This window comes from Wasmannia auropunctata, unplaced genomic scaffold, assembly GCF_000956235.1.
Source record: "Wasmannia auropunctata unplaced genomic scaffold, wasmannia.A_1.0 LD334880.1, whole genome shotgun sequence".
In the NCBI taxonomy this organism is placed as follows: Eukaryota; Metazoa; Arthropoda; class Insecta; order Hymenoptera; family Formicidae; genus Wasmannia; species Wasmannia auropunctata.
Window position 1 is genome coordinate 180,105 of NW_012028010.1, and position 26,991 is coordinate 207,095.

General features: G+C 37.4%; 2 protein-coding genes across 9 annotated transcripts in view; both read left to right on the forward strand.

Moving 5' to 3' along the window:
* The window catches only part of LOC105457879 (microtubule-associated serine/threonine-protein kinase 3), a 12,840-nt gene extending 2,007 nt beyond the window's left edge, over positions 1-10,833 (forward strand). The window contains exons 5-22 of one of the 3 annotated variants that reach the window (XM_011702793.1): positions 688-769; positions 1,111-1,213; positions 1,300-1,514; positions 1,646-1,721; positions 1,803-2,033; positions 2,110-2,341; positions 2,439-2,773; positions 2,856-3,028; positions 3,124-3,194; positions 3,270-3,497; positions 3,611-3,838; positions 4,001-4,589; positions 5,349-5,536; positions 5,804-6,024; positions 6,370-6,702; positions 7,009-7,074; positions 7,393-7,882; positions 8,314-10,833. In XM_011702793.1, coding sequence (XP_011701095.1) covers positions 688-769; positions 1,111-1,213; positions 1,300-1,514; positions 1,646-1,721; positions 1,803-2,033; positions 2,110-2,341; positions 2,439-2,773; positions 2,856-3,028; positions 3,124-3,194; positions 3,270-3,497; positions 3,611-3,838; positions 4,001-4,589; positions 5,349-5,536; positions 5,804-6,024; positions 6,370-6,702; positions 7,009-7,074; positions 7,393-7,882; positions 8,314-9,215 — 4,763 coding nt within the window. In that variant the 3' untranslated portion in view covers positions 9,216-10,833. The remainder of the gene's footprint in view (positions 1-687; positions 770-1,110; positions 1,214-1,299; positions 1,515-1,645; positions 1,722-1,802; positions 2,034-2,109; positions 2,342-2,438; positions 2,774-2,855; positions 3,029-3,123; positions 3,195-3,269; positions 3,498-3,610; positions 3,839-4,000; positions 4,590-5,348; positions 5,537-5,803; positions 6,025-6,369; positions 6,703-7,008; positions 7,075-7,392; positions 7,883-8,313) is intronic. The other 2 variants (XM_011702794.1, XM_011702795.1) reach the window with 2 other exon arrangements.
* A 3,601-nt stretch (positions 10,834-14,434) lies between these two features.
* LOC105457881 (prolyl 3-hydroxylase 2-like) lies at positions 14,435-26,532 on the forward strand. 6 transcript variants are annotated; one of them, XM_011702796.1, is made up of 11 exons: positions 14,435-15,876; positions 16,671-16,935; positions 18,018-18,342; positions 18,851-18,976; positions 19,627-19,763; positions 19,998-20,144; positions 20,795-21,052; positions 21,497-21,589; positions 21,698-21,848; positions 22,195-22,612; positions 23,183-26,532. In XM_011702796.1, exons 1-11 carry the CDS (start codon positions 15,641-15,643, stop codon positions 23,280-23,282), a joined length of 2,256 nt encoding a protein of 751 aa, XP_011701098.1. In that variant the 5' UTR covers positions 14,435-15,640; the 3' UTR covers positions 23,283-26,532. The 6 variants fall into 6 exon arrangements, 5 of the variants coding, with proteins under 5 accessions (XP_011701098.1, XP_011701099.1, XP_011701102.1 ...); XM_011702800.1 differs by lacking the exon at positions 23,183-26,532 and adding an exon at positions 22,083-22,125 and having other exon boundaries at positions 14,438-15,876; positions 21,698-21,780; positions 22,195-22,263; XR_975461.1 differs by lacking the exon at positions 23,183-26,532 and having other exon boundaries at positions 14,437-15,876; positions 21,698-22,125; positions 22,195-22,241.
* Positions 26,533-26,991: the final 459 nt, after the last annotated feature.

A 26,991-nucleotide genomic window follows, 5' to 3' on the forward strand; every position in this document is an offset into this window, starting at 1 on the left:
ATATATATGTGTGTGTGTGTGTGTGTGTGTGTGTGTATCAATCCATTTTCTGTATCCTACATTATCCTTTTTTATATATCTTACACAACCTTTTCCTCCTAAACATTCTAAACCTTTTCTTTACCTCTAAACTCTTTTGTTACTCTTATTCTACACGTTCACAATTTTTGTATCCTTATTTCATCCTGAATATTTTTAAAATTTTTTTACCTTAGTTATCTGCGCCCCTGTTCGTTCAGCATTATTTACCGTTAGCCAAAGAAGGGACTTCTTTTTTTATCCACTTATCTCCCCACATTTCTATTTTATCTTACACCACTCTTTACTTCTAAATAATTTTTTACGCCTCTGCTATTACATTTAACATTTATATTTTTCTATTTTTTATTCCTATATTTTACCTATTTCATACGTATCAACTCCTAATTTACCTATTATCCTACTTCCAATCTTACAACTTATTTCTTTTCCTTTTATTCACTTTCCGCGGCTAAAGTCCTACTAATCTCAATTTAATGTCTTATCTACAATAGTACCCTCATAAATAAATTAGATTTTAAAAGAATTCTGCATCCCAGCATAAATTTCGCTTACACTTAGTGGAAAGATTTTTTTTATCGATTTTTTTACCCGATTATTCAACGACATAGCAGATTAATTTCTTCTACTGCTTATTTCCCGATATAGCATTCGTCCCGATTGTAGGCAGTCCTCTAGAGAGCCCTAGGATGTCATCCAGTCCACACTTTGCTTTTGCTCCAATTAAAAGGTACCTATACTCTACACTTATACCGTTTGTCTTAGGACATTTAAATTAGTCCAGTCTGATTGCTCAAGTAGAGATAAGGTGTCGTCATTTGTAAGTATTATATCTTCCGCGTATATAAATAGAGAAAAAAATGGCGAGGCAAAAAGTACGCTGTGCGAGGTTTGTGAGAAAGCGTGAAAGTCTGCTAAGGAAATGTTTGTAAGTTCTCGCGTAACACCAGCGTCGAAACTTCAAGGGCAATGTTTTAATCCTTTTTTTTTTTTTTTTTTAATGATTCGTCAATTTGTATAAGATTCTTGAAAAGGGCGTTATTTAACGAATGTAATATTGCGACATTCAAGAATTGGCGGAGGTGCTACAGGAACTGGCGATGGCAGGAGATGGTCAGTTGCTAGTTTACCGTCCAGTGGCTACGGAACGACACCTGGCTCCAGCAATGTTTCGGTAAGATCGAAATTGGTATGCGCTTAAATACTTCCCGTCCGTGCCTAGCCGCGGATCGTAATTTGTCAATTTGTATGTTCCACCAGTCGCAATACTCGAGCCAAGAACGTTTGCATCAACTGCCAAATGTTCCCACCAAGGACGAGCTACGCATGTTATCTTGCCATTTCTCCAAGCCCGGGACACCATGCTCCTCGCATCCGGGCTTCCCAGGCTCTAGTATTCCGGGTAGCGCGTCTCTCAGCCTTGAGGAAGAAGGCCGTCGATCGCCGTTACATCGTCCACGTTCGCGAAGTTTGAGGTATTGCGCATATGATCGATCGTGTACGCTGTTATAAAAGTGCTTGTTGCTCAATAATTTTTTAATTGATGACAAATCACGTTTGAATAAACTGACAAATATATTAATCTGTAACTGTTACGCAATTGCAGCAGTCCAAGTCGATCGCCTGTTCTCGACAGCGAAATCGTTATGATGAATACTTTGTATAAAGAAAGATTTCCGAAGGTAAATAATATCGTCGATTAATTTTCGTCGGAGAATGTTTGTCAAAATAGTCGATTGTATCGTGACAATTAACATTTTCAGGCAACGCAACAGATGGAGGAGCGACTGACCAATTTTATTAATGAAAACAAAGAGATAGACGAATACGAGGTAGTGGCCAATATGACGCAAGATTCATTGCCAATTTTACGCTTCGTACATCATCAAGTAATCGAAATGGCCAGAGACTGCTTGCAAAAATCTCAGGAAAAATTAATTACAACGAGATACTTTTACGAGATGAGCGAAAATCTGGAACATCTATTAATGGAGGTGCGCACACGTTACTTTTTGTGCTTACACTTTTTATCGAGGCACATAATAAATTATTGGCGATTCTTTTTTACAGACTAAAGATAAATCTTTAGAGGCGGCAGCGAGATTAACAGGATTGATAAAGAAACTGCTGTTAGTTATATCGCGGCCAGCGCGTTTATTAGAGTGCTTGGAGTTCGATCCCGAGGAATTTTATCATTTACTCGAACAAGCGGAGGGCCAAGCTAAAGTCAATGCGGGCATAAAAGCTGATATTCCTCAGTACATTATCACAAAGCTATCCTTAAATAGAGATCCTATATCCGGTATATATATTTTTTTAATTTTTTATATCACACAACGCAACGTGTTTCCCGAATTAATCTGTTATTCAGTCTTCTCACGTTGGAACTTGCTGTGCAGAGTTGCAGGAAGACCTGAATAAATTGGAGGATTCGGCGAGTTCTAGCGACAGTAATCTGCAAGTGACGTCGAGTCCGAACAAGGACGACGACAAATCTCAGCGTATTCCGTGTGAAAGTGATTACGAGGTGTTGAAGCTCATCAGCAATGGCGCGTATGGCGCCGTGTATTTGGTCAAAGAGAAGACCACCCGACAGAGATTCGCGATGAAGAAAATCAATAAGAACAATTTAATGCTGCGAAATCAAGTGGACCAGGTGTTCGCCGAAAGAGACATAATGAGCTTCACGGATAATCCATTTGTAGTCTCCATGTACTGTAGTTTTGAAACCAAGGTATGCGTGTTACACTTCCCTTATGTCGCGGGTTTTTACGATATATTACATTAAATCACTAACAATCGCGTGTCCCTTTCAGAAACACTTATGCTTAGTAATGGAATACGTAGAGGGTGGAGATTGCGCGAATCTTTTGAAAAATATAGGTCCACTGCCACCAGACATGGCAAGATTTTATTTCGCAGAGACCGTCTTGGCTGTCGAATATTTACACAGTTATGGCATTGTACATAGGGATTTGAAGCCTGATAAGTAAGAGATCGTGTGAAATAGAAAAAAAAACACATTACAATATACAAAAACCAAATAATAATAATTACAATTTATAATTATTTTTTTTTTTACAGTTTACTCATCACTGCCCTGGGACACATCAAGCTTACTGACTTCGGGCTCAGTAAAATGGGTCTAATGTCCTGTAAGTACGAGAGCTTTAATTGGAGTAATCAAGGGCGAAATAAATAACGAATAATTGTCCGCGTTTAATTTCAAGTGGCAACAAATCTTTACGAGGGCTACATCGATCGAGACACGCGGCAGTTCTCGGACAAGCAAGTGTTCGGCACACCGGAGTACATCGCCCCGGAAGTTATATTGCGGCAGGGTTACGGTAAACCGGTTGACTGGTGGTCCATGGGTATTATATTATACGAATTTCTAATTGGCTGTGTTCCATTCTTCGGTGAGACGCCCGAGGAATTATTTGCTCACACGGTGAACGGTGATTTTTCTTTATTCGCTTCTACCCAACTTGACACAAGCTGGAATCCACTCCGGAGTGTCTTTCTTAAGCGGATATATCGTATGATAAATAAATGAAATTTTATTTCCTAGACGATATCGAATGGCCAGACGAAGACGATTGGCTCGTTCAACCCGAGGCGAAGGACATTATAACGGCTCTTCTCCATCAGAGTCCTAGAGATCGATTGGGAACTGGTGGGTCGCACGAGGTCAAGGAGCATCCATATTTTTACGGAGTAAACTGGAACAGCTTACTTAGGCAGAAAGCCGAGTTTGTGCCACAATTAGTCAACGACGAGGATACAAGTTACTTTGATAGTGAGTACCAGATATATTGCGATATCATTATAACGTTTTACATTCAATTTATATTTATATACATATATTGCTGGAATCTATGTTGAATAGTTGTAACAGCAATATATAATTTTCCATTTTATCTCTGCCCGTTATTGAAATATTGCCCTCATAATGTTTCAGCTCGTATGGATAGGTACAATCACGACTTGGGCGACGACACGGACGACACCGATGACTCCCCCTTATTCGGGTCGTTCTCCTCTTACTCGCCTCAGTCGCGCAAGATCTCGCAAACGCGTCCACCTCAGTTCAATTCTGACGCAGAATCGGACGCCAGCAAGAAACAGCTGTTCCGTACCGAACTCGAAGGCACGTTCGCACAATTATCCCTCGGATCGACCGCCGCGTCGTCGGTCGCGCCGCCATCCAAATTGGTCGAGCCAAATCCGCAATCCGCACAATCAGCCCGGCCGCCCTCGTTGTCAGTGAAGAATAATAGTTCCTGCGCTGAGAATCAAAACAGAAGCGACAAACCCAACGCCACGCCGTCGTCCTGCGTGACTCCCGGCACTGCGGCCTCGTCGAGCAACGAGCCGCAGCTGTCGGTCGTCAAGAGCGCTCAGCCGGAAAGAACGCCGATTAATCTAAGCACGCCCGATTCCTCGCAAACCGAGTCCGAAGATATTAGCCCTCAGATCCAGAGAAAGCGACACACGCACTCCCGTGACAAGCTGCCCAGGTTCAGTATATCCGTTGATGATGAACACATGTGAGTCATTCAGTCACATCCTCGCAGCAACGCAATTTTCTTTCTCTCTCTCTTTTTCTCTTATTATATTAGCTTGCTCTTAACTTTCATACACATTTCTAACTTCTGTATAACTTCAATTCAAATTTATCATGTGTGTTAGTTCTTGTTTTACAACATTAACCCCCGTAATTCAATATACCCCGTATAACAATCGGCATAGCTGTCAGATTGCTTTTGTGTTTAATAAATTTAATTTATGATTTATTTAACGATTCAATAATTGTAAGCTAATTTTTCCAGAGTAAGTTTTCAATATCCTCACAATAATATCAATAACTGTTTTTCTCTTTCTCTTTTTTTTTCTTTTAGTTTAATTTGTTTCTTAGTTTATTTCCTTAATTATATTCTAGCTTCTACATAATATCAATTTATATATTACACTTTTTACTTTGTATAATTTTTATTTTATTGACGTGTCATTTATATAGAAATCGGCATAGCCATTTTCATTTAATATACAGTTTTGATCGTAAGTATAAAACATTCTCTATTGCATTTTCATGGAAAAGGTACTAAAAACTAAAGGAGAACTAACAAAATAAGATTGTTATGAAAATATAAATATTATTTATAACTGTTTTTTAAATTTATTTTTCATCAGATATAGACACCAATTTGTGGGAGTGTTTTATATTTATGGACAAGGCTGTATAATTCATTTAATGATTAGATAATGAAGTACTGAGTAATTCTAAAATCGTAATTTTTTGCTCACAGATTGGATCTTGCAGCAGCAAATAAAGATATTATGGCGGATGACAGCAAGCACAATTCCAGCACTGACTCCTTCGAGTCCTTCAGTGCCATATCTATGTTACCATCCGCTCGACAGAAGTCTCGATCCGTCATAAAGTCCGCTTCGACCAGCGGGCTGTCGCTAGTGATCCCGACCAGTGACTTCTCCTGTATGTATAATAATTTCTCAAGAATATACAATGGAGAAAAATGCTATTTTGTTCTGGTATATTAACTGGACTGCACTTGCACCGACCTTCTTTTTCTGTAGTAATTGGTTTCTCTAGTAATTCGGATTGGTCGAAAATGAGACTTGTAGAGGGAAAATCTTGTTGCAAGTTTTATTCTATATAACTGGATCGGACATCATTTTTGCTCTCCAGTGGAGGTTTGAAGTTTGATTATTTCTCATTTAAAATGTATATATGTATGCTTAGATGACGCGCCACTGAATGTTCAACCTATCGAGTCGCCTGGTGGATCGTCGACTGCGTCTTCGAGGGATACATCCCCCTGCCGCGAGTTGAGTCCTCTCGTAACTAGTCTGAAACCGCCCATTATCATCCGTCGAGGTCCATGCGGCTTTGGCTTTACCGTGCACACTATTAGAGTTTACTACGGCGACAGCGATTTTTACACTATGCATCATCTAGTAATGGTACGTACAAATAAATCATATCAAATGCCTATATTTTTCATTATTCAAAGAAAAAACTAAATTTATAGCATGTTATAAACTACAGCATCATTTTTACGTATGTTTTATTTCATATTAATTTTTAACTGTTCCGAGTGTTTATTATCTTGCAGTTCTATACTTTATTCTATATATATTTCTAAAATTTGTTATATTGTAATATATGTAACATTTTAATTCCGTTGTCATCTTGCGTTTTCATCTACAAATCTTATTTTTTCTCTGTCGAGAAACAACTTCGCTTCTCCTCTCTAAAATATTTAAAATCTATTTACATTTTATATACATGACGTTTTTTTTTTACAGGAGGTCGAACAGTCCAGTCCGGCGTTCGAGGCTGGCTTGAGACCTGGCGATCTGATAACGCATATAAACGGCGAACCGGTGCAAGGCCTCTATCACACCCAGGTCTTGCAGCTAATGCTGAGCGGCGGTGACCACGTGACGTTACGTAGCACGCCGCTGGAGAACACCAGCATCAAGACCGGCGGTAGAAGGCGCGACCTCGCGCAGAGTAAACTGGCGCGTCGGACGCTGCACAAGCAACGGAAGCAGAAGCGGGATCACACGGACAAGAAGCGGAAGACGTCCCTCTTTAAGAGAATAAGTTCCAAACGGGCGAGCGTAGAGATGCAGCAGGTACACGGGGAAATTTCGCTTTGTACATGGCCCACCGTTAAACGCGAAATCATCAGTATTTCGCGACATATATACATTCTCTCTTCAACTATACATTAGATTACTAATCACGATATTCCATTGTGAAATACATATATTTAATGTCGATGCCAATTTTGCACAGCAAGATACATACAGAAGAATTGCGTTCGTTCTTTTTTACACGCTATTTGCAAAAGAGAAAGAAAGAGAAGCAAAGAAACTTTAAAAGCACCAGCATATTACGCGAGTACACACTGATTACGTTAAGTGCATTTTCTTTTGCAGCCGTTAACTATCAGTTGTCCATTGTCAGCACCCATTTTGTCCAGCGACAGCAAACCTCCACTTATGGTATGATTTCTTATACATTCGCTCATCTTTCCCGTCGATCTCCATTGATGTTTCTGTTCGCCTGCGTCGTTCTGTTGTACAACATGTATTTTCTTACACGGCTTTTGAATGGCTATTCCACACTTCGCAAATAATTATTGCGTTTCAAAAAAGATATACAACACCCACCAGTTGTTAGCGATGCATAAAATTGTCTGAATTATCGGGTTGTGACCCGTCGTTTTATAATAAATAAATAAAAAAAAAAACGAGACGTTTAATGACGAGAAGGACTCGCCGTGTTCTCGTGCTTGATGAATTTCGTTAAAAATTTTGCAGATGGCCGCGGGAATTTGCTCGCCCTCGATGGTCACGCCCAGCCGCTCGTTTCAGTCGTTCACGCGCTCGCAAGAGACGTCGCCGTACTTCGCGGCGTGCTCAAAATCCGTCTGCAGCCCGTCCCCGCCGACGAATCGCGCCAGCACGGACTCCTATCACTCTACCGGAAACTCGAGCCCGTGCTCGAGCCCGAATTCCTCGTCCCCGAGCTCGAACACGTCCGTGGGCAATCTGTCAGGCATCTCGAACCAGTCGCATTATCAGCGCCCGAGCACCCTCCACGGTCTCAAGCACAAGCTGCACACGGCCGCGAAGAACATCCACTCGCCGAATCGCCGGAAGTCCGTGGGCCACATACCGCTGTCGCCGTTGGCCAGAACGCCGAGTCCATCGCCGATCCCCGCCAGTCCGACGAGAAGCCCGAGCCCGCTGGCGTTCCCCACGGGCCATCAACCCGGTAGTTCCAACACTACGCAGTCGTACAGTCCAGGTATGAGAAAACGATGCAATTATATAATTAGACTTTAATTGTCGCAGCAAATTACGTATACAAATCATGCTAACAGATTGATTTAATCGTTCAGTTTTAAGCAGTTTTAATTTTATTAAAAATTACGAGTGGAATTGCTGAAAAAGAGACTGACTTTCTTCCAAGCATTTTTTGAAAACCAGAAAGGATTTATTTAGAAAAAAATATTGATTAAAATGTAATTATGAAAAAAAAAAATATTTTGATTCATTAATGAGAAAAGGCAACATAAAGATAACTAGTTTTGCTTCGTTTTTCGTAATTGCATTCTCTTTAAATGAAAATTAAAGTCAATCGTATCTATATTTCGCAAATATATTATGTTCAAATTATTAATAAAAAGTTTATAACTTATATCGTTGAGTAATGCAATGTTGTAATGATTTTGCTAGGGGCGTGTTTGTCGACGCCGAACAATCAGAAGAAAGGATACGGTCGTCCGAAATCCGCGGAGCCGGGTTCGCCGCTGCTCCGACGTGCGCTCAGCCCTGACCGGCTTCACCCGCGCTCGGCGGAGAACAAGACGTCGATATCGCCGCTGGCGAACACCGTGGTCAAGGTAACGCCACGCGTGACCATCGCGCAGTCGTCCCACAACAGCAGCGGCGATGCCTGCTCGGACGAGTCCAACGACAGCTTCAAGGAGGGCGCCAGCGAGAGCGCGAAAGGCGAGAAGAAAGTGCCAAGTGAACAGAAAGCGGACTACTCGAAGCTGACTCACGGTATATCTATCAATTTGGGAAACGTGGGCATGTCGAATTCCTGCGGTAGCACGCAATTGCCGCGGATAGCCGAGGAGAAGGACTCGCCGACGGGCACCAAGAGCGACGACTACTCGTCGTCGAAGGAGATCGGCGCGGAGAAAGGCGACAAGCAACAGTCGTCGACGTGTAGCAACAGTCAGTCGGGTGACGCGGAGAAGGCTCAGAGCGACGAGCGCCCAGCTGCCAGCGGCAGCAAGGTGTCGCAACGCAACGAAAAGGAGGAGACTGCCGCTCTTCAACTTGGTGCCGCGCAAACGAGCGGGCAGCAAGCGACCGGTGCTACCACGAGCTCGCAGAAGAACTTGGATCAGAGACACTGTCAGACCGGCGAGAGATCTGTCGCAGCATCGGCGCTACCGCATAAAGCGCCCGTCGCCGAGTACAAGAGCGCCGGCAAGGGCAATGTAGAGGCTCATCAAGAGATTAAAAAGGTATCCAAAAAGCATAAGGCCGACACCGGCGATGGCGCCCATTCAAGCACGCACGAAAGCAACGCAGGATTGGGGAGAGATAAGAAGAACTCTAATTAATTTCTCTAATTGATTAACTATAATTAATTAATTGCTTTTTTTTTTTTTTTTTCAAATAAATTCTCGAGGAAATACCGATCTCCTTTGTGCAGCGGAAAACTCCGAATTACCTGTGTGTTAATCAAACGTGAAATAAAGAGAGGGTTGTCCCTTGCAAAGCTCGAATAGATACCGACGATCATATGAGAGACAAGAGACTAATCAAAAGAGGAAAGGAGGGGAAACAAAGCGAGGAAAGAGGAAAAAGATCACAGATTTTGAATTTATATAGCTTTATGGAACTTCTATATTCAAACTTATAGGCTTCCGTCAAATGAATACCTGAAAGCGATTAAGATACTTATATATATATTTCCGAGAAGAAGGTTTTAATCTATTTCCGTAAAATATACTGTTTGTCATATATACAAAACACACTTTCAAATGAATTTACACAGATGAGAAATATATTATTTTAATTGTCGAAAACAAAAAATGCAAAACGCAAAAACGTTACTACCTGGAAGTCACAAGACCGTATATATATATATATATTGAAGTTGCTCTAACAGTGAGACAATTGGAGTGATTTTATGCTTCGGGCTACAGTATTTACACGATCTCATTTACATTTATATCTAAATAATATTAGCACGTAACCCACACACACACACGCACAACACATACACACATTGTACACACATATACATATGCATACAGATACCTACATACACACATATACAATCATAGTATTCAATGGCTCGCATATACAATATCCCGTGTACGCGAAATAGTTTTATAGGGTATTTATTTTTGGAGAAAGGGAGAGAAAAAAGCAAAGAGAATCTATGATGCTATTTTGTTGCGATGATTTATGTAATATACAAGATGATTCCGTTGCGCACGCAATTAAGTAAAATTACAATTGAAGCAGTGATATATTCGTGAATAAAAATTAAGAAACTAAACGATTCTCACGTGAATTATTTAATGTACTTCGTTTATCTCTTCGTTAATTATGTACTCGTAGTCGAATACGAAAAAAAATATACTTTCTTACTCGCTATTTCTCGGTATCATACTGCGGCGTACACATTCGATTATGTGTACGAGAGAAAATTATTAGGTATTTGATAATTCGCATGTGGAAGCGACTGTTTTGTTTCTTAATTTTTCTCTCCATGAGTCCTCGTGTTGTCATCGAGATAAAGGATTGCAATTGGTGCCCGCACAACTCAGGTACCACGTACATATATGACTGCTCAATGTTTCTCGCGTAATCGTCAAAAGTATATACACGCAAATAGATACCGACACAACAGAATCAAATGATTACCGTCGCGGAAGCATCTTGCGTGTACTTGTAAATTTTAGAGACAGCGGAGGTATACGAAAAGATTGGAGCTCGATGTGCACTGCAATGCATTGAAATGTTAGTATTAGTCACTCTTTATATATATATTAATTTATTGTACATATAGTACTTTATATTAGTCGCAATACATATTTTAGTTCGTAGAATGTTGCCACTGAAATATTTAGCCACATTTATTAGCACACACACACACATACACACACGTTTCTGTTGCAATTGAATCAAGCTCGAATTCACTTTTATTCGTTATTAATGAAAAAAAAAGAATATAGGAGGAAGTATGCTTCAGAACTTTGCTGAGAAAGCTTTATCTCTGCCATAGATACAACTCGTTCATATTACACGATTTGATACTTGTAACTTTGTCGTAACTTTGTCAGCACGATAGTGTCCAATTAGCTAAGAGTTAATTGTTTATTTTGCAAATAATAATAATAACAACGCGTGCGCTAACATTCGTGAAATTGTCAGATTTCTCTAACGAATTATGTGATAAATGTGACTTTACGTTTTATTGCAGATTTTATTATTAATAGTAAATTATTAATAAGATTAGTTTGTTGGCACATTAATTATTAATAGATATCGATTAATGATTAATTAATAATTAATAAAGTGATAGATATTAATAATATTAATGATTAATAGATATTGATGACTGATAGATATTAATGATTAATAGATATTAATTGTAGATCCTATTAATGATCATCCCTAACAATTAACGGCATCACAAATTCTATTTATTAATAGATTAAATTGATACCTTAAGTGAAAGCTCGCACGTTTGTTGTCGAGTTAGAATTTTGAAGTTGGCTTAATTTGGCCTGATATATGTAATACCAATTTAACCCGTCCAGTTATACGAATGTTAGCGCCCACATCACGTAACACTGCTCATAGCGATAAAGTTTACTCTAAATGTCCACATTGCTCATTAGTTAAATAAAATGCGATACGATAATTTACGATTGCGATAAAATTAAGCTTCTATAGACGTAAGGACGTGTCTGAGGTAAAGGAGGTTTGTGCTTGCGATTGAGCACTTTAGGCTGAGTAACTCATAGAGTCTCGAAGCGAACGACTCTCAAAGCGCGGTCCCGTGATACAACATTTCTTCTGTTGTTAGTATTGTTTCTAAATTTTCACGGCGTATATATAATAATCGACTTCGACGTATACGTATGTAATACTTGTATGTTCAAGTTTCGCGTTAGTATTTATGTATTTAAATCTCTAATTCTGTTGTAAAATGAAATCGCGACGATTTCGCGAGTTCTCATTTCGAATACTTCGAGATCGGCTTATGCTCGGACGTAAATTCGACGTAAATTCTCTTTATGTTACTTTCGCGATAAATCGAATACGAATCGAACTGATGAGATCTTTCGACGTGACGCGCTAGAACGACAATTAACATTAAGCTAAGCGAGAAGTGATGCTAACTTTAATTGAATAGTGCATTGAACGCTTGCGGCGTCGTGCATGGTTCTCACTATGCACTAAGATTTCGCATCTCCGTCTTGTTTTTTTTTTTTGTACATTTCTGCGCCATTGTATACTGTTACTGATATCACTGATATTAATGTTAATATGTCCGTTGATGTGTCTAGCTGAAACAACTTTAAAATTACTATCGCGATTAACAACTAAGTTTTCTGAATACGCACTGCGAGCCATATTATAACCGTAAGAGAAACAAGCGGAGTGAAAATTTTCTCGACCTGTGAAATCGATGATTCGTAAGTCCCCCAGTGAAATTATTTTACATTGTTAAGCGTTTTTTTTTTTAAATTCACACGTGTTTGAAAAATGGTTGGTTTTTCATTATAATATGATTGATATTTTTTTTTGTGTATTTTTAGACAATTTGTTGATGTATGTGTCAAAAAGAAAAGTGATTAATTGATGCGTCGCTACAAATTTAAAGGAAATATTTATTCGACCTGATTAAAAAAATGGTATTTTATTGTCCCTATAATCGTAACGTAGTGCTGTAAAAGCGATTTTTTTTTCAGGGTGACGCGATCGATTACAGTCACAGGAAGTTAAGTCCTAAAGACTAGGAAGGAAATGCTGGATGTTTCCGCGTTAAGTCTCGCATAACAATATACGAGATAGCTAATATCGTTCACGTAGGCTCGTAGTTATACTATAGCGTGTATGTTATTATATATCATAAACGAAGCATCATTGTTGTTTTTTTTTGTTTGATTTGCGTAGAAAAAAAAAAGGAGAGGAGGTGGCAGTCATTTTCATTATGTCGTTATACGCTTAGATACGTAAGCGACACTAATCCGGTGTAAGACGTGGAACCGAGTGAAACTTCAACTTTTAATATTGCATGTGAATTCCTTCTCGTAAAAAGCCAATCGTAGGGACTAAGGGTGGAACGTATCAATAGTAGTGATTAGCGATATCCGATTCTTCGCGAGCGTGGGAACGTGTGACTTGTTTTTTCGTTTACGAATACGTATGTATGACGTGTACGTATGCGTGTGCGAATTCAATCAATGTAATCTGCGAAATTTTCATCGAGCGAAAATTGTGACGTGCCGGTGAGAAAGATCAAGTCTGTGCGGGGGTCCGCTCTGTTAGGAACGCGGAGAATTACACGCGCGCGGAGACGGCGCTAGGAATGAATAATCGCAAAATTCGCGGGACAGCACTAACGATTTTACAGGTTTTATTTTACAAACACGGCCTGGACGATCGCGGACTCACCTTCGGGCTGCTATTGCATTGAAATTGTTCGGCTTTACAACTCTCTAAATTTTCTAGAGTGAATCTCACTCCAAAAGAGCGAAAATACTGTCACTCGGCCACTTGAGTGGCAGTATTTTCACTCTTTAGAGTGAAATTTCACTCCAAAAAATTGAGAGAGAACCCATTGTGATGCGAGAAAGGAGCGCAAGCGAGCGAGTCCGTGGTCGACTTCCGAGGCGTTATTTCTTTTCTGTCGCCTTTCTTTACTCTTCTTTAAACATAGCAATTCTTATCCTGTTCGAGGAAATTCCCTTCATCCGTTTTCCTGCGTTCGGCAGCTCCGGTGGTCAGACTGGTCAGTTAAGCGTCGGCTATTCGCGCGCACGTTTTTCCACTTGTATTATCGTCGAGAGCGAGCGAGAGATTGTACTCAACTGTATGATTGTAACAAGATCCGAATTTGTATAAATGCCAATGATTTATCGCCTCGAATCTGATATTTATTTATCTAATTTACATGTTATCGCACCGTCATTTTCTCGTATCATAGTTTATCCACTTTACCTGCTCAGCGGGTTTTGTCTTAATGTTGTTCGTTTCTACTAACGCAGATCAACTTTAATTTCAGTTCAGTTTTAATTTATTCTTTGGCTTATTTTATTTAATTTTGTTCCAAGAATTGGAAAAAAATAAAGCATATTACTTAAATTGAGATTAAAGTTGACCTACATGGAATTTTTATGATTACAGGCATATAATGATAAGATATTGTATCAGGTTGGTAAAAAAGTCTTTTCGTAAAAAAGTCTTTTATGGAAAAAAGCGACCCAAAAAATACGAAAAGATTTTCTGACCAACCTAATATATGACAGGAATATACGTATTGAATAGAGATTTTTTTTATTTTACATTATCATATTAGCTATTTATATTATTACAAATTTTATATTAAATGGCGTTTATTTCTTACAAGCAATATTGATTCTTACATATTTCTGCAAGACACTAGAGATTTCAAATTCAGAAAATATGTAATATAAGTTAGACTCATCTAAAAATATATTATGATAAAATAACATAATTAAATGTATGATATATCTTTTCAATTATTATAACAATTGAAAATGTTTACTTAATTATTGCAAATATTTGTTCAATTCTGTCCAATGCATACATACATATTATATCTCTTTATTTGATTCTAGATTTAATAGCACCGGTAATCAGTAATGATCAACGTAACTGAAAAGTCAGGTGCTGGTCATGGATGACCAGTATGGCAAACAACATGATAATGCACTACTTATGTGTTCTCCTTTCGTATATCATTTTAACTCGAATAATAATTCACGATACAATACACGGTCCATTCAAACACAAAGTGCATAGGACACCCAGAGAAGTGACACTACTATTTGCCTAAGTCAACGTTTGCATTATAATGTGATATGCAGAGGTATCAGAAACGGGACACGCAACATCCGGACGAGAAAAGGATTTCTTTCGCGCAAGAATCTGCTTTAATCCACCGAAACTGTCGACGAAGTGGTCGGTATCGTGTATATAATACACTTGGTAAGCTGCATTTTCTCCTCACCTCTTTACAGACGTATATAATTTAGAGATTTCCTATCTTTCTCTTACGATCACCAATTAATTTGATTTCTCTTCATCATTTATTTGGCAATACTTCTTCGAATCACTCAAGCTGATCGAAGGCCACTTATACGCTTTTTCCGATTAATGAAGCAGAACATTGCATGGAAATATTATAATCGGAAATGGCTCATCGAGCCGTTTTATCAATGAATAGAAGTATTTATTTGCGACGATATACGTAATTATCTTAATTGGAGTTTTAATCACGACGATTAGCGCGCGGTTTCCATCACTATATAATACGCTCTGTTTTAAGTTTGAAGTCTTCTCTGCCCCCGTATAAATAGATCCAATTTTATAATCATAAAATGATTATTTTTGAAGGTCAAATCTCATCATGTATCTCAATGTTTTCTCAACTTCACGCAATCTACTCCGCCTCATTATAAATTCTCTCTTGCTTCGATTTCGATATTTTCTCTTTCTCGCACACATATTTTTTTATTCTATAATGTTACGTCATGTAATCTTTATGCGAAATCAAGTCGTACGTTCGTGAATCACCCTGTACTCCACACCCGGCACGCTCACGCGTGTGCGTGCGTGCGTGCGTGCATGTGGACCATATAATATCCCACGCGTGTATGCGCGTTCCGAAGTTGGCGGTGCCGGAGAGCCGGCCGCGACGTGATCGAGTCACGCGAGTTGGTCCATTCGCTGCTAGTCCGCAACTCCGCAGCAGTCCATTGGGAGGAGTCGCGAGAGGATGAAACTCGTTCTGCCGCTCGTGGTCCTCCTCGGAGCGTGTGCGTGTCACGCTGCCGACGGCGATGACGACGACAAGATCGAGATCAATGAGATCGAGAGCGATGAATCGGTGCCGCGTGAAGGGCAACGCGTGCGCAACGCCACGCTCGCCAAGATCTTCGAGAACGCGGTCCAGGCTTATCTCGAGGAGGACTGGGACGGCTGCGTCGCGGGGTTTAACGAAGCTCTGCATGGGTACGTTGTTATAATTATCCCGGCGTCGTCGTCGTCGTCGTCGGCGGCGGCGGCACTTTCCTTTCCACAAGTACTGGACGTATATTAATTTTATGAGATACTTTTAAATTAAGTCTTCACTAATTCTATGTTTTATTGAAGATTTGTTTTGAAGTTTTTAAAATTAAGCGCGTTTTTTCTCGTTAAGGAAAATACATGTCGGATATTTTTATGAAATTTTTTGCATATTAATAATTTATATGCGTAAATTATAGAAAAAATTATTCATTGGCACTCCTATATTAATTATAAAATAAAATGTTGAGTATTTAATTTATAATATAAATTTATAATAAATGCTTCATGAAGAGCTCTCTGTTTCAGAGTATTTAAAATTTAGAGCGTCTTTTTGAAATTTTTTTTTAAGGAAAGAAGTTTTTTTATCTCTGCGTGTTTTTAATAATACAAAATTATTATAGAAATTTTGGAAATTTGAAGAAAAATATTTTTTACGCTACAATGTTTAGAAAATGAAATAGTGAAAATAGTAAAATAGTATATAAAGAATAGCTAAAAAAAAGTTGCACTGGACATGATAGTATAATTAGCTATACTAGATATTTTAATCACGAAGTTATTATAATAATAAATCTTCTAAAAAGAATGAAAATGACAATTTAAAAAGAATTTTTTTTATATTGAATATATTACAACATTTATATTACTAAATTCTTTTAAATACCGATTACAATGCTTAATTATAATCTACATAACAAATCCATATTTTTAATGTAAGCTTACGTAATATTTCATAGATACAAAGCATACAAACGCACGGTGACGATTTGCCGGCGAAAATGCAAAGCCGAAGCGGCAGGTTCCTCGCCAATCTTCGCGGAAGATATCGAGGATCTGCATTTTTACGAGAGAAAAGTGAAGGAAACGCTTTGTTTAATGAAATGTAATCAAGATTATCGAGAAATCGCAGGTGCGGGGGCGCTTAAACGACTCCCACACGCCACGGAGAAGAAGTTTGTCGATCTTGCCATCTACGAGTATCTTCATATTTGTTATTTTCAGGTACGAATTAGATATATCTATTTGACCGAAACATTTTGAACAATATTGCAAACCTGTCACGTAAAAATGTTTTTACAAAAAATTATGTTTATATAACATTAAACCGAAACATTATGATTTTATTTTCCGTTTCACATTAAAACTGTCATAATTTATGTTTGTACTTATATTTTTTTGTTGAACCACATAAAATACGACAGATACTTATTTTATTTTAATTTATCATATTTTTTTATCTAATTAATGATATTCATGATTTACACAATATTTCAACTTTAATTTTTATTTCTTTCACGTTGCAGCTGATAAATTTAATTGCGTTACTCAAATTCGTGTTTTTACATAGACACATGTCTTTACTCACTTACGGAAGATCTTGTAAAAAACCATCACGAAAATATACCATACTTCCCGCGGATCCTAATCTGGTAGATTACGCAATTACGACGTAGCAGATATTCGGTGCCTGCTTTTGCTGCGTAAATTATGAGTTAAACAACTCGGGCTTGACCCGAAAAACCGATCCGTATCATCGTTCTCTCATAAGATAACTTCATTTTCGAGAATTTGCCCATTTTTGTTTATGATGCCAAATCTATGGAACGAATCTATCTCGACATTATAATTAAAAAATTATTGAATAAAATTATATATTATGATAAATTTTATCTAAATAAACTACAAAAAGTCTACAACATTGAATTGAAATAATCTTGTTTTTCATTTTGTATTTTTGTATGGATGATATCATATTCATACTATCTGCTATCAAAATTAGGATTCCGGTATATTTCGTAATGGTGAATTTCCGGTATGGTGATCATGGAAGGCAAAGAATCGCTTCTTATCTTCAGATAAACTGAAATAAAATTTAACTGCGAATATTATTTGACACTTATCAAAGATAAATATTTTTGTACTACATGCTATATATTTTTGTTTATTTTGCAAGAATATAATTTTTCATAATGCAATATAATATGAATGTATATTTAATACATCATAAAATAAAGTTAAATTTGTAACATGAATTATTAATCCATGATATAATTAATATTGTATTTCCAAATAATTTCTCGTAGAAAGGAAGACATCAAGATGCAGCGAATGCAGCTTTCACCTTCCTGTCCCAACATTCCGACCACGAGATGACTATGAAGAATCTGAAGTACTATTTGGATCTACCTGACGTGGCTGTGGAAAAAGTCGTGAATTTGGAGGCGGCCCCCTTTATGCAAAAGTACACTCGAGGTGTTCAGGAATACGAAAATGAGTATTACGCGGAAGCTGTGGTCGAATTAGAGAGTTCACTCAAGTCTTACATGGAATCCGAGGAGCAATGCAGGCTCTATTGCGAGGGTCCCTTCGATCAAGGATGGTATCCCGAGTTTACCTCTTCGATATCAAGTAAGACATACATTGACTTAATAAAGAACAACAATAAATGAGTTTAGATTTAAAAATGCATGTATCCATGTAATTAACATAATTTATAATTTTCAATTCTTATTTGAACAAGCGTGAGATTTGTTCGATCTAGAGAAACATCTCGTTACTGCAAAATATCGCGGTAATTAATAAATTAACATTAGGCTTAAGAAATGTAAAATTAATGAAACTTGAGTTTCTCATCGGAGTTTGTGCATCACTAAGGCGCAACAACAATACGTTTACTATGCGCGCGTAATTTCTTTTTAATTAATTTTGCTATTGTTTAACGGATTTTTCATTATACAATAATTATAGTAAATTAAATTTTACACTTTCATAGAATTTCTAATAAGTTTTTAGATTAGTATACAATAAACTGCATTTTCAACATCCTTCCCGGAAAAAGTTTAATGTATAAAAATTATACTAATAATTACTCAAGAGAAGTATATCTTGTTTATTATTATTCTTTAATTTTTTTTAGATCACTTTGCGTTCTGTCTGAAATGCAAACGTAAATGTTCACTTGCGTTGAACAACGTGAATGGCAACTTTCAGAGTGATTTGCTCAGGAGTCATTATAATTACTTGCAGTTTGCTTATTATAAACGTGAGTATTTTAACCTTACGATGATTAATCTCGTTAAACCGATTGAGCGAAATACTTTTCTCGATAGAGATCGAATAAAGACCGAAAGGAAATATAAGTTAGGATATTTTTATAGAATGCGGTGTAATTTTCTATAGGATCGTTTATACGGTTAATGAAATATTTATTTCATAACTGGAACGCTGACATAAGATGCAAGTGTGTCATGAATTATAATGACCTTGCTACAATGTGTCCTCGTCAATTTAGAAGCAAATATCTCAACAGCTCCATCAAGTAGTTTTCATCAAGTAGAATCATCCCTTGTCGTAAAATTAAATGAGTTAATTTCTAAAGTGTAGCAATTTCACGTTCAACATCATTTCTAAAACTGTCACGTCCCTTGCATTCTTTGCACTACCTTTGTGCAATTTACACTTTAATTAACTCCTATTATTTTAATTTAGGAAAATTTTCTTTCGATTCTCTTTCTCCCCACTTTCCCACCCTTCTCTCTGTCAATTGAATTTTTTATCAGCTCGATATACACAAATATAAAAGCCAAATATTTGCTCAAAGATATACACATGAGTCAAATAGGTGGATAAAAAGAATGTAAATAGTATATGTATAATATTATAAATAATAATGTTCATTTATTTTATGAATAGTGGGTAATTTGAAAGCAGCTTGTGCAGCAGTTGCGAGTTATTTATTATTTTTACCTGCCGACGAGACAATGCTGCATAATAAAGACTATTATAGCTCCCAGCCGAAAGTGAAAGAGGAGTATTTCACGCCAAGAGAGGTATGTAACAAATAGAAGTATTAATAAAAATATAAATTTCTTAACATTTAATATTAAAAAATATTCGAATTTTCTTGTATGTACATTGTTGAAAAGATTTACAATGTTAATTTTCATACAGAGTTCCAAAGAAACGATCGTAAATTTTCATCACTTAAAATAAGCGAAAATCAATAAAATAAGTGAAAAATGTTAATAGACCTAAAAATAAATTTAACGAGAATCGCTTTTTAGGAAGCGCTTTCCTACGTGAAGCGGCAAGAATACGAGCTGATGCTGCTGCACTATATATCGAAGGAATTCGCGGCGATCGAGGCCAGATTTAGTGCGTTTGACAAGAAGACAAACATGAAGAAGGCCGACAAGAAGGAATTAGGGAAGGTAAAAGACGAGATATAAGTTTACAAAGAAAATGCCTGATAATTTACTTATAAATAATGACTATAATCTTGAGACCGGATATTCGTCAATCGATCTGTGCGAATCGAAAAGCGTAAGAAACCCTTTATTTGTAAGCTACCATTTCGATCTTTCTGTTTGAAGGATGATGCGCGAATAAACCTGACCATCACATATCGTGCTTAAACCGATCAACTATAAAAACAATCGATGAACTTCGTTGTTCAAGTGCATTTACAACTAGATTTACTACTAAAATATTTTTATTACATGTTATAAACTTCTTATATCTGAAAAACAATAAAGTACTTAAAAAATAAATTAACCTTTGTTATTGCAATTTAATAAAATGAAAATAAATAACAAAACTAAGATTAGAAAGAGATATTAAAGTTAAAGTAATGTTGCATACGATGCATCTTTATCAGTGTCCCTCGTTTAATCGCCTGCTTAAATGCAACCCTATTTACTTTTGTGTTTATATTTATGAAAATGCAGGCGCGAGGAAAAAGATTCGCAATAACCGATAAGGAAAGAAAATGAAAAAAAAGTCCAATTTTTTACCTCCAATGTCATACGTTATTATCTCAGTGTCTTGTTCCACATTATATCTTCGTTTTTTACTTCTTTAGGACTTTTCCTCGAGACCAATCTTGCATCCACCTCCAGGCCATTCGCCGTCCATTCGAACGCGACTCGTGGGTAATCTGTCGACGTTCCGGGACAAGGAGGAGACGGAGATACGAGAAGGTCGTGTCACGGAGCGGCTAAGAGTCACGGACGACGCGCGACTGATAGCAGGAGAAAGTGAGCTCGGCGGAAGAAACCGCTACGCGGTCGATGGATTCCTCAATTCCACCGATTGTAATCTGCTCATGCAACTCGCCCAGGTATCGAAATTGGCTCCGTCATTGATCACATTAGACTCACGGCGAGACATTTTTCTTCTTAATCCTTCCGCATTCACAATCTTGATAAAACTTCAATCGAAAATTTCGATAACCTGGTGATATTAAAAATTTTTGGAGAAAACTTCGTAGATGAATAGGTAAATTCATGATAAATGAAAGTATAGTATTTAGTATAGAAATCTTATAGTATAGTAGTATAAAAATCTAGTATAAAAATCTGTCTTTCTACGTCTATAAATGATATAAAATAAAAATCGTATGACAAGATAAATAAATACAAATTATAGCTAAGAGGAAAAAACGAAGATAAGTGAAATTTTAATTTACTAAAACAAAGGCTCGTATGTGGATATATTAATATGATTTATAATAATAATAATAATAATAATAATAATAATAATAATAATGATTCATAAATTTCAGATCGCCGTGGAAGGAGATGGTTATGACGAAAACAAAAGCCCGCATTCGTCTTACGAGCGTTTCGAAGGCGTGACCGTCGGCAGGATAGCCTTGGTAAGGATTGCCGATATTCATTCGAACGTTCCTAATTATCCTTCCACACTCATTTTATCTTCAGAAAAATTTATTGTCATCTTACGAAAGGAAAACAAAAAATTGTAGATGGTCTACTTCGGTCTGACAAAGCCGGAATTACTGAAGCTATTCCTGCAACGCACGGAAGCGGCTCGCGATCACGTGGAAAGGTATTTCGACCTTGATCGACCATTGTATTTCACCTACACCCATTTGGTCTGCCGAACGGCTTTACCCGGTAATTTTCATCTGACGCATCCTCGTGCTTCTGACGACACTTTCGCTGGCATGCTCGCATCATATAACACTTGGTACGGCATTAAAATGTATGGATAATCGATCAGATCATATTTTATCGTCGATCGGTTCGCTTAAATTTGATTTCATTGTCATAATTCTTTTTATTAACAAAATAATCACTAAGATTATGAAATATGGTAGCAAAAAAAATATCGTTGCTTATCGAATATAGTATAACAAGCTATCTAAGGAAGGACGAAGAAGATTAGGAATATGTGAGTAAAATTAAAAATGTGCGATAGTCCCCAGAGAGAAAAAAAAATTCATTCTATCGTTGTTTTCAGATTTGCCGGCGAATCGCACTGATCTAAGTCACGAGATTCATGCCGATAACTGCGTGATACAAGACGAAGGTTCCTGCTTGCGGGAAGATCCCGCGTACACGTGGCGGGATTACTCGGCGATCTTGTATCTCAACGATGACTTCGACGGCGGCGAGTTCTTCTTCGTAGAGGACTGGCAGGGACACCGCGTCCAGGGCGTCGTTCGGCCCCGGTGCGGACGTATGGTGGCATTCTCCGCCGGTGGGGAGAATCTTCACGGCGTTCGGGCCGTACGTAGCGGCAGGAGATGCGCGATGGCGTTGTGGTTCACCCAGGACGAAAGGTATCTGGAGTACGAGAGGGTGATGGCGGATACCGTGTTGCAGAGAGTCCGCACTTTGGGTACCGTCCAACGCGAGGATACCCAAATACCCCTAAGGTGACTTGATATACAGACTAAAATTTTTTATTTATTTCATTTATAAAGAGATCCTTTATGACGCTATGTGGAGAAGACAAGAAAAGTAAATTTTTTCTTAATTTTTGCAATTGTGCAACTATTAAGTTAAAAAAAATGTGCATGTTTTAATACATTAAATAAAAATATTAATTATATTTTTATATGACGAAAGTATCCGAGAAATCTTATTTACAAAATTATATCAATTTTTTTTTATTCTGCCGTCATTTGATAGTGCATTCATAGATCCACACGGTGATATTATAAAAACTTTTGGAAAAAACTTCACAGATAAATAGGAAAATTCATGTTTCCACGTCTACAAAATGATATAGAATAAAAATCATTTGATAAATCACAAGATAAATGTATAAAAATTATGTAACTAAGAGAAAAAAATTAAGACAAAATATAATTACAATATTGAATACGTACTACGTAAGATTAAGGATTAATGAATTAAAAAAAAGCTGAGTATATTTCTTTCAAAATTCTGTTTTTTTTGTGAATTTTCTATAGATTAAATAAAGTGTAACGTTTCTGTTTTAGATATAAAGACACACTGTTCCAATGTTTCGAAGAAGATGAGACGTTGAGGCACATATTGAGAGAATTCGTGCAAGAAGACAGCGAAACGTGGTACTATTGATAACAATTTAAGCAAGATCTAAGCTGTTTTATCTGCATTTAAATTAGAATAGACGTGCGTTCAAATGTCGAGACGAGAAGAAGAGAAGGAAAGAGAAATATGGCAAGCGCGCAACTGAAATTAATGAATTGATCAATTCGTGATTTACAAAACTCACAGACAAAAGTGATTTGTAGCTCGACAGATGAAAGTCTCGAGAATAGCAACATATTCCTTGATGAATGGCTGGACCATGGAGGCTGGAGATTCGAGAATTTTTTAATCGTGTTTTACAACGGTAAATTATATATAAATTTGTAATCTGTAATCAGGCATTAATCGGCTAATCTATATTAACACTTACGTGTAACACGTAAGTGTTAATATAAATTAGCCGAGTAGTATTTAAAGAAACAGACGAGATAGATGTTAATTCCAGAATATTCACTTGAAGAGCAGCCCAATATGCGCGTATTAGATTTACGCGACAAAGCCCATTATAGAAATCCCACATCGTTGCTGTACGTTCCCATCACGGAAAACTACAACAACGATATAGGATTCATCTCAATAATCTTACTGTGTTTAATTTAATCACGTTTCTAGTCGGCACACGTACATTATAGAAATGCACAAACTTACCTCGCATATATCTTGCACACACGCCGTAGTCAGTCATAGTCAATTATTTATATACTTCAAACTCAAGCTATCGATTGAACCTACTCAGGGCAGCGATCATGTGATTCCCTGGGGCAAAAACGTGAAAGGTAAAAAATTTCTCCATTATCTTCCATGATAACTTTTCATTTTTCCCCATTTCTGTTTCGGAGAAAAGGAATTACAGAAAAAGAGCGATCGCTACTCTGAACTTGATCGGTTCAGCCGATATTGAGATTCGATAATCTAAGTGTCTCAACTAGTCTTGTCGCGTACAGATACACGATCCGTCTCGACGGCATGCGTGTACACTTGGCGCGAGATACTATACCGTGTCTATCGATAAATTATTCTGCTAATTATTTTATGTATAGCGAAGTGTGTATATGTAAGCGATTGCGACACGTCGTCGCGATTGCAACAAACTGTATTTATAGAAAATATCCTAAATCTTTATTAGAACATGGACATATTACATGTCAACAAGTTTACATAACCGCTCGCTATTCATCGCGCAATGTGTTTTGTGTATCGCATCGTTAATTTACAGTCCTCGTATTTATATTATGTATAAGAAGTTACGCCTGTATTATGTACGCGATTTGCGTTTGCAGTCCCCTTCCTCCTTCTCCTCTTCTTCCTCCTCTCCTCTTGTTCCTCTTAATTACCGCGCGACGAGAGTCCCGTATAACGCGCATGATGGACAACCTTTATTGTACTACGTCTCTTTGTAAAATCAATTCCGTCGATTAAGCGCGCGTATGGTATTAATCGTCCGTAACTCTACTAACACATTTACATCTCGTCGTAACGATCGACATCCGCAATTCGTCCGCGTCGTTATCGTAATCGCGGGACAAACAGGAAAAAAAACACGCTCTCGTCAGCGGACAGAGCGGAAACGACTTAGGATGAAGGGAGGGAGGCGAGGGTACGAAAAATAAAACTCAAATTCTCCTTTTTCTCGAAAAAATTACGGATCGGAGGAATGTGTCTCGAGAAGAATAGAAAAAAAAATAAAGAAACTTACAATTAATTTCCATAACTTTTACATGTAGATTCAAATAAAAGTCAGGGTTTCTATAAAGATTGAAATAAATGTACGAGGATTCGATAAGTCTTATTTACAGAGAAAACAATTTTTAAAGTTGGCGTAGTGTAGTTTTAGGCCTGTCGTTTTAATGACGATTACATCCAAACGCATATCCTTTCCCTTTCCTCTTCCGAAGTTTTAAGCAAAGCGATTGTCGGATTCGTTTTTACTCCTCTGAATTGTGAGTGTTAATTAAAACTTGTAACTGAACGCATATACACGCATTAAGATATGCGATAACTTAACGTGAAACACGAAATTGGAGAACATGAGTTTTACTTCCGTATCCCTCCCCTCCCCCGTGTTCCTCATCGCAGTCGTCGTCGCCCGTCGTCGTCGTCATTTCGGGATCAGTCGGGAAGAAAGCGATAACGTAATTACGATACATCATAACGTATATATGTATGTTTCAATACAAAACGTTTATTACGAAATTATAGTGACATCTGCGTATCACAGGAGAGCTCAGTCGATTCTTTAGAAACCACTCCATCGCCGTTGTGTTATTACGAGTATCGCGATTCGAATCCTGGCACGCGAACTTTCCCACGTGAAACCAGGAAGTTATTAGTTAGCTACAACAATGTCGCGTGCCGCGTTTAATAACGGAATGGTCTAGAAGTCTAGAAACCTTTTGTTGCATTGCCATTAGATACTCGAAGGTAAAACGAAACAGACAGACGATATCTACAACTCGATACCGATCAACGTAATTTGATCTCGCGCGGTGAATTTAATATCTCGAATGGAGTGGTCACTCGAGTTTCGTCATAGGTCACAGATGTTTTTGTATTGCTCTTTTTCGTGTGTAGACCTTGGCATATCGCCCCTCCCTGCACGACGATTACAATTAAAAAAGCATTCTCGAAAGTAAGGCTTTCGCGTCAACTTCGCGTCGTAGAAGATAGGCGCGCAAAGAGAGAAAGAGAGAGAAAGAAAGAGAACGAGAGGTGTTGAGAAGAGTATCGCAGAGGAACGCTGAGGCGCAACGGTAATGACGGTAATTGTAATAATTTTTTTTTTTTTTTACCGATCGTATATTTCTTTCCAGCAACGAGAAGTATAAGAAAACAATACTTCACGTTTTTTTAGCGTCACAGTGATTGTTACAGTGAAAAGGCGTGAAACTGGCGTTATTTTAGTGCCCGTTTGACACACACGCCTCTTCACAACTTTCGAGATGTCGCCTAAACGGAACTTTCTCTATTTATCGATAAGAGATTTAAGTTTCAAGCGTAGGAGAATTGAATTCTCTTAGACCAGGGACAGAGCGATCAACGATCATCGCTTGTCGTCGATGTAAAACGGAAGAAAAATATCGTCGAGTGTGCCGGACTGTATGATTCGGATCAGACTTCTTACAAGAGTTACATTATTTCGTAATCTTATGTATACGTCGCATATCTTTAAAAAACTGATTCCGCGATTTTCGAAGTGTACTCTGATGTAAATGCTCGGAGAAACCGAAAAACAATTTTTTTTACTTGGTAAAAATAAAAAAAAATTTAATCGATAAAAGAGCGACATTTAACTCATTAATGGCCAACAGATACAGTCTTGGATACAAACATTTTATATGTACATATACACACATACAGAGTGTCAACTTTAATTGGACATCTGAAAAACAAGATAATTTAGAAAAAAAAAAGTTAAATAAAACTTTGATGGTTTCACGGGAGAAAAAAAATAATTAAAAATTTTCCATTCTTGAATGGAGTAATTATTTAAAACTGAAGAAAAATCTTTAAATGACGTTGAAAATTTCTACTTTCGAAGAATTCAAAATCGTCTTTTTCTCTCTCCGAATTAAATTTGATACATCTTTGTTTTATTCAAAATTATAAAAGATGTATGCAATTAAAATGGAACATTCTGTACATATGTATGTACATATATATTACGAATAAAATTGTTTCAGTAATAATCCTTTAAATTTTACGATATTTAACTTTTTTCTTTTTTAAATAGGTCAAA

Excerpts from the sequence above, each read along its gene's own strand:
- LOC105457881 (XM_011702796.1), top strand. The coding sequence starts at position 15,641 with ATGAAACTCGTTCTGCCGCTCGTGGTCCTCCTCGGAGCGTGTGCGTGT. Across the intron at positions 15,877-16,670 it reads TTTAACGAAGCTCTGCATGG|ATACAAAGCATACAAACGCA; the intron begins GTACGTTGTTAT and ends AATATTTCATAG. Across the intron at positions 22,613-23,182 it reads GATACCCAAATACCCCTAAG|ATATAAAGACACACTGTTCC; the intron begins GTGACTTGATAT and ends TTTCTGTTTTAG.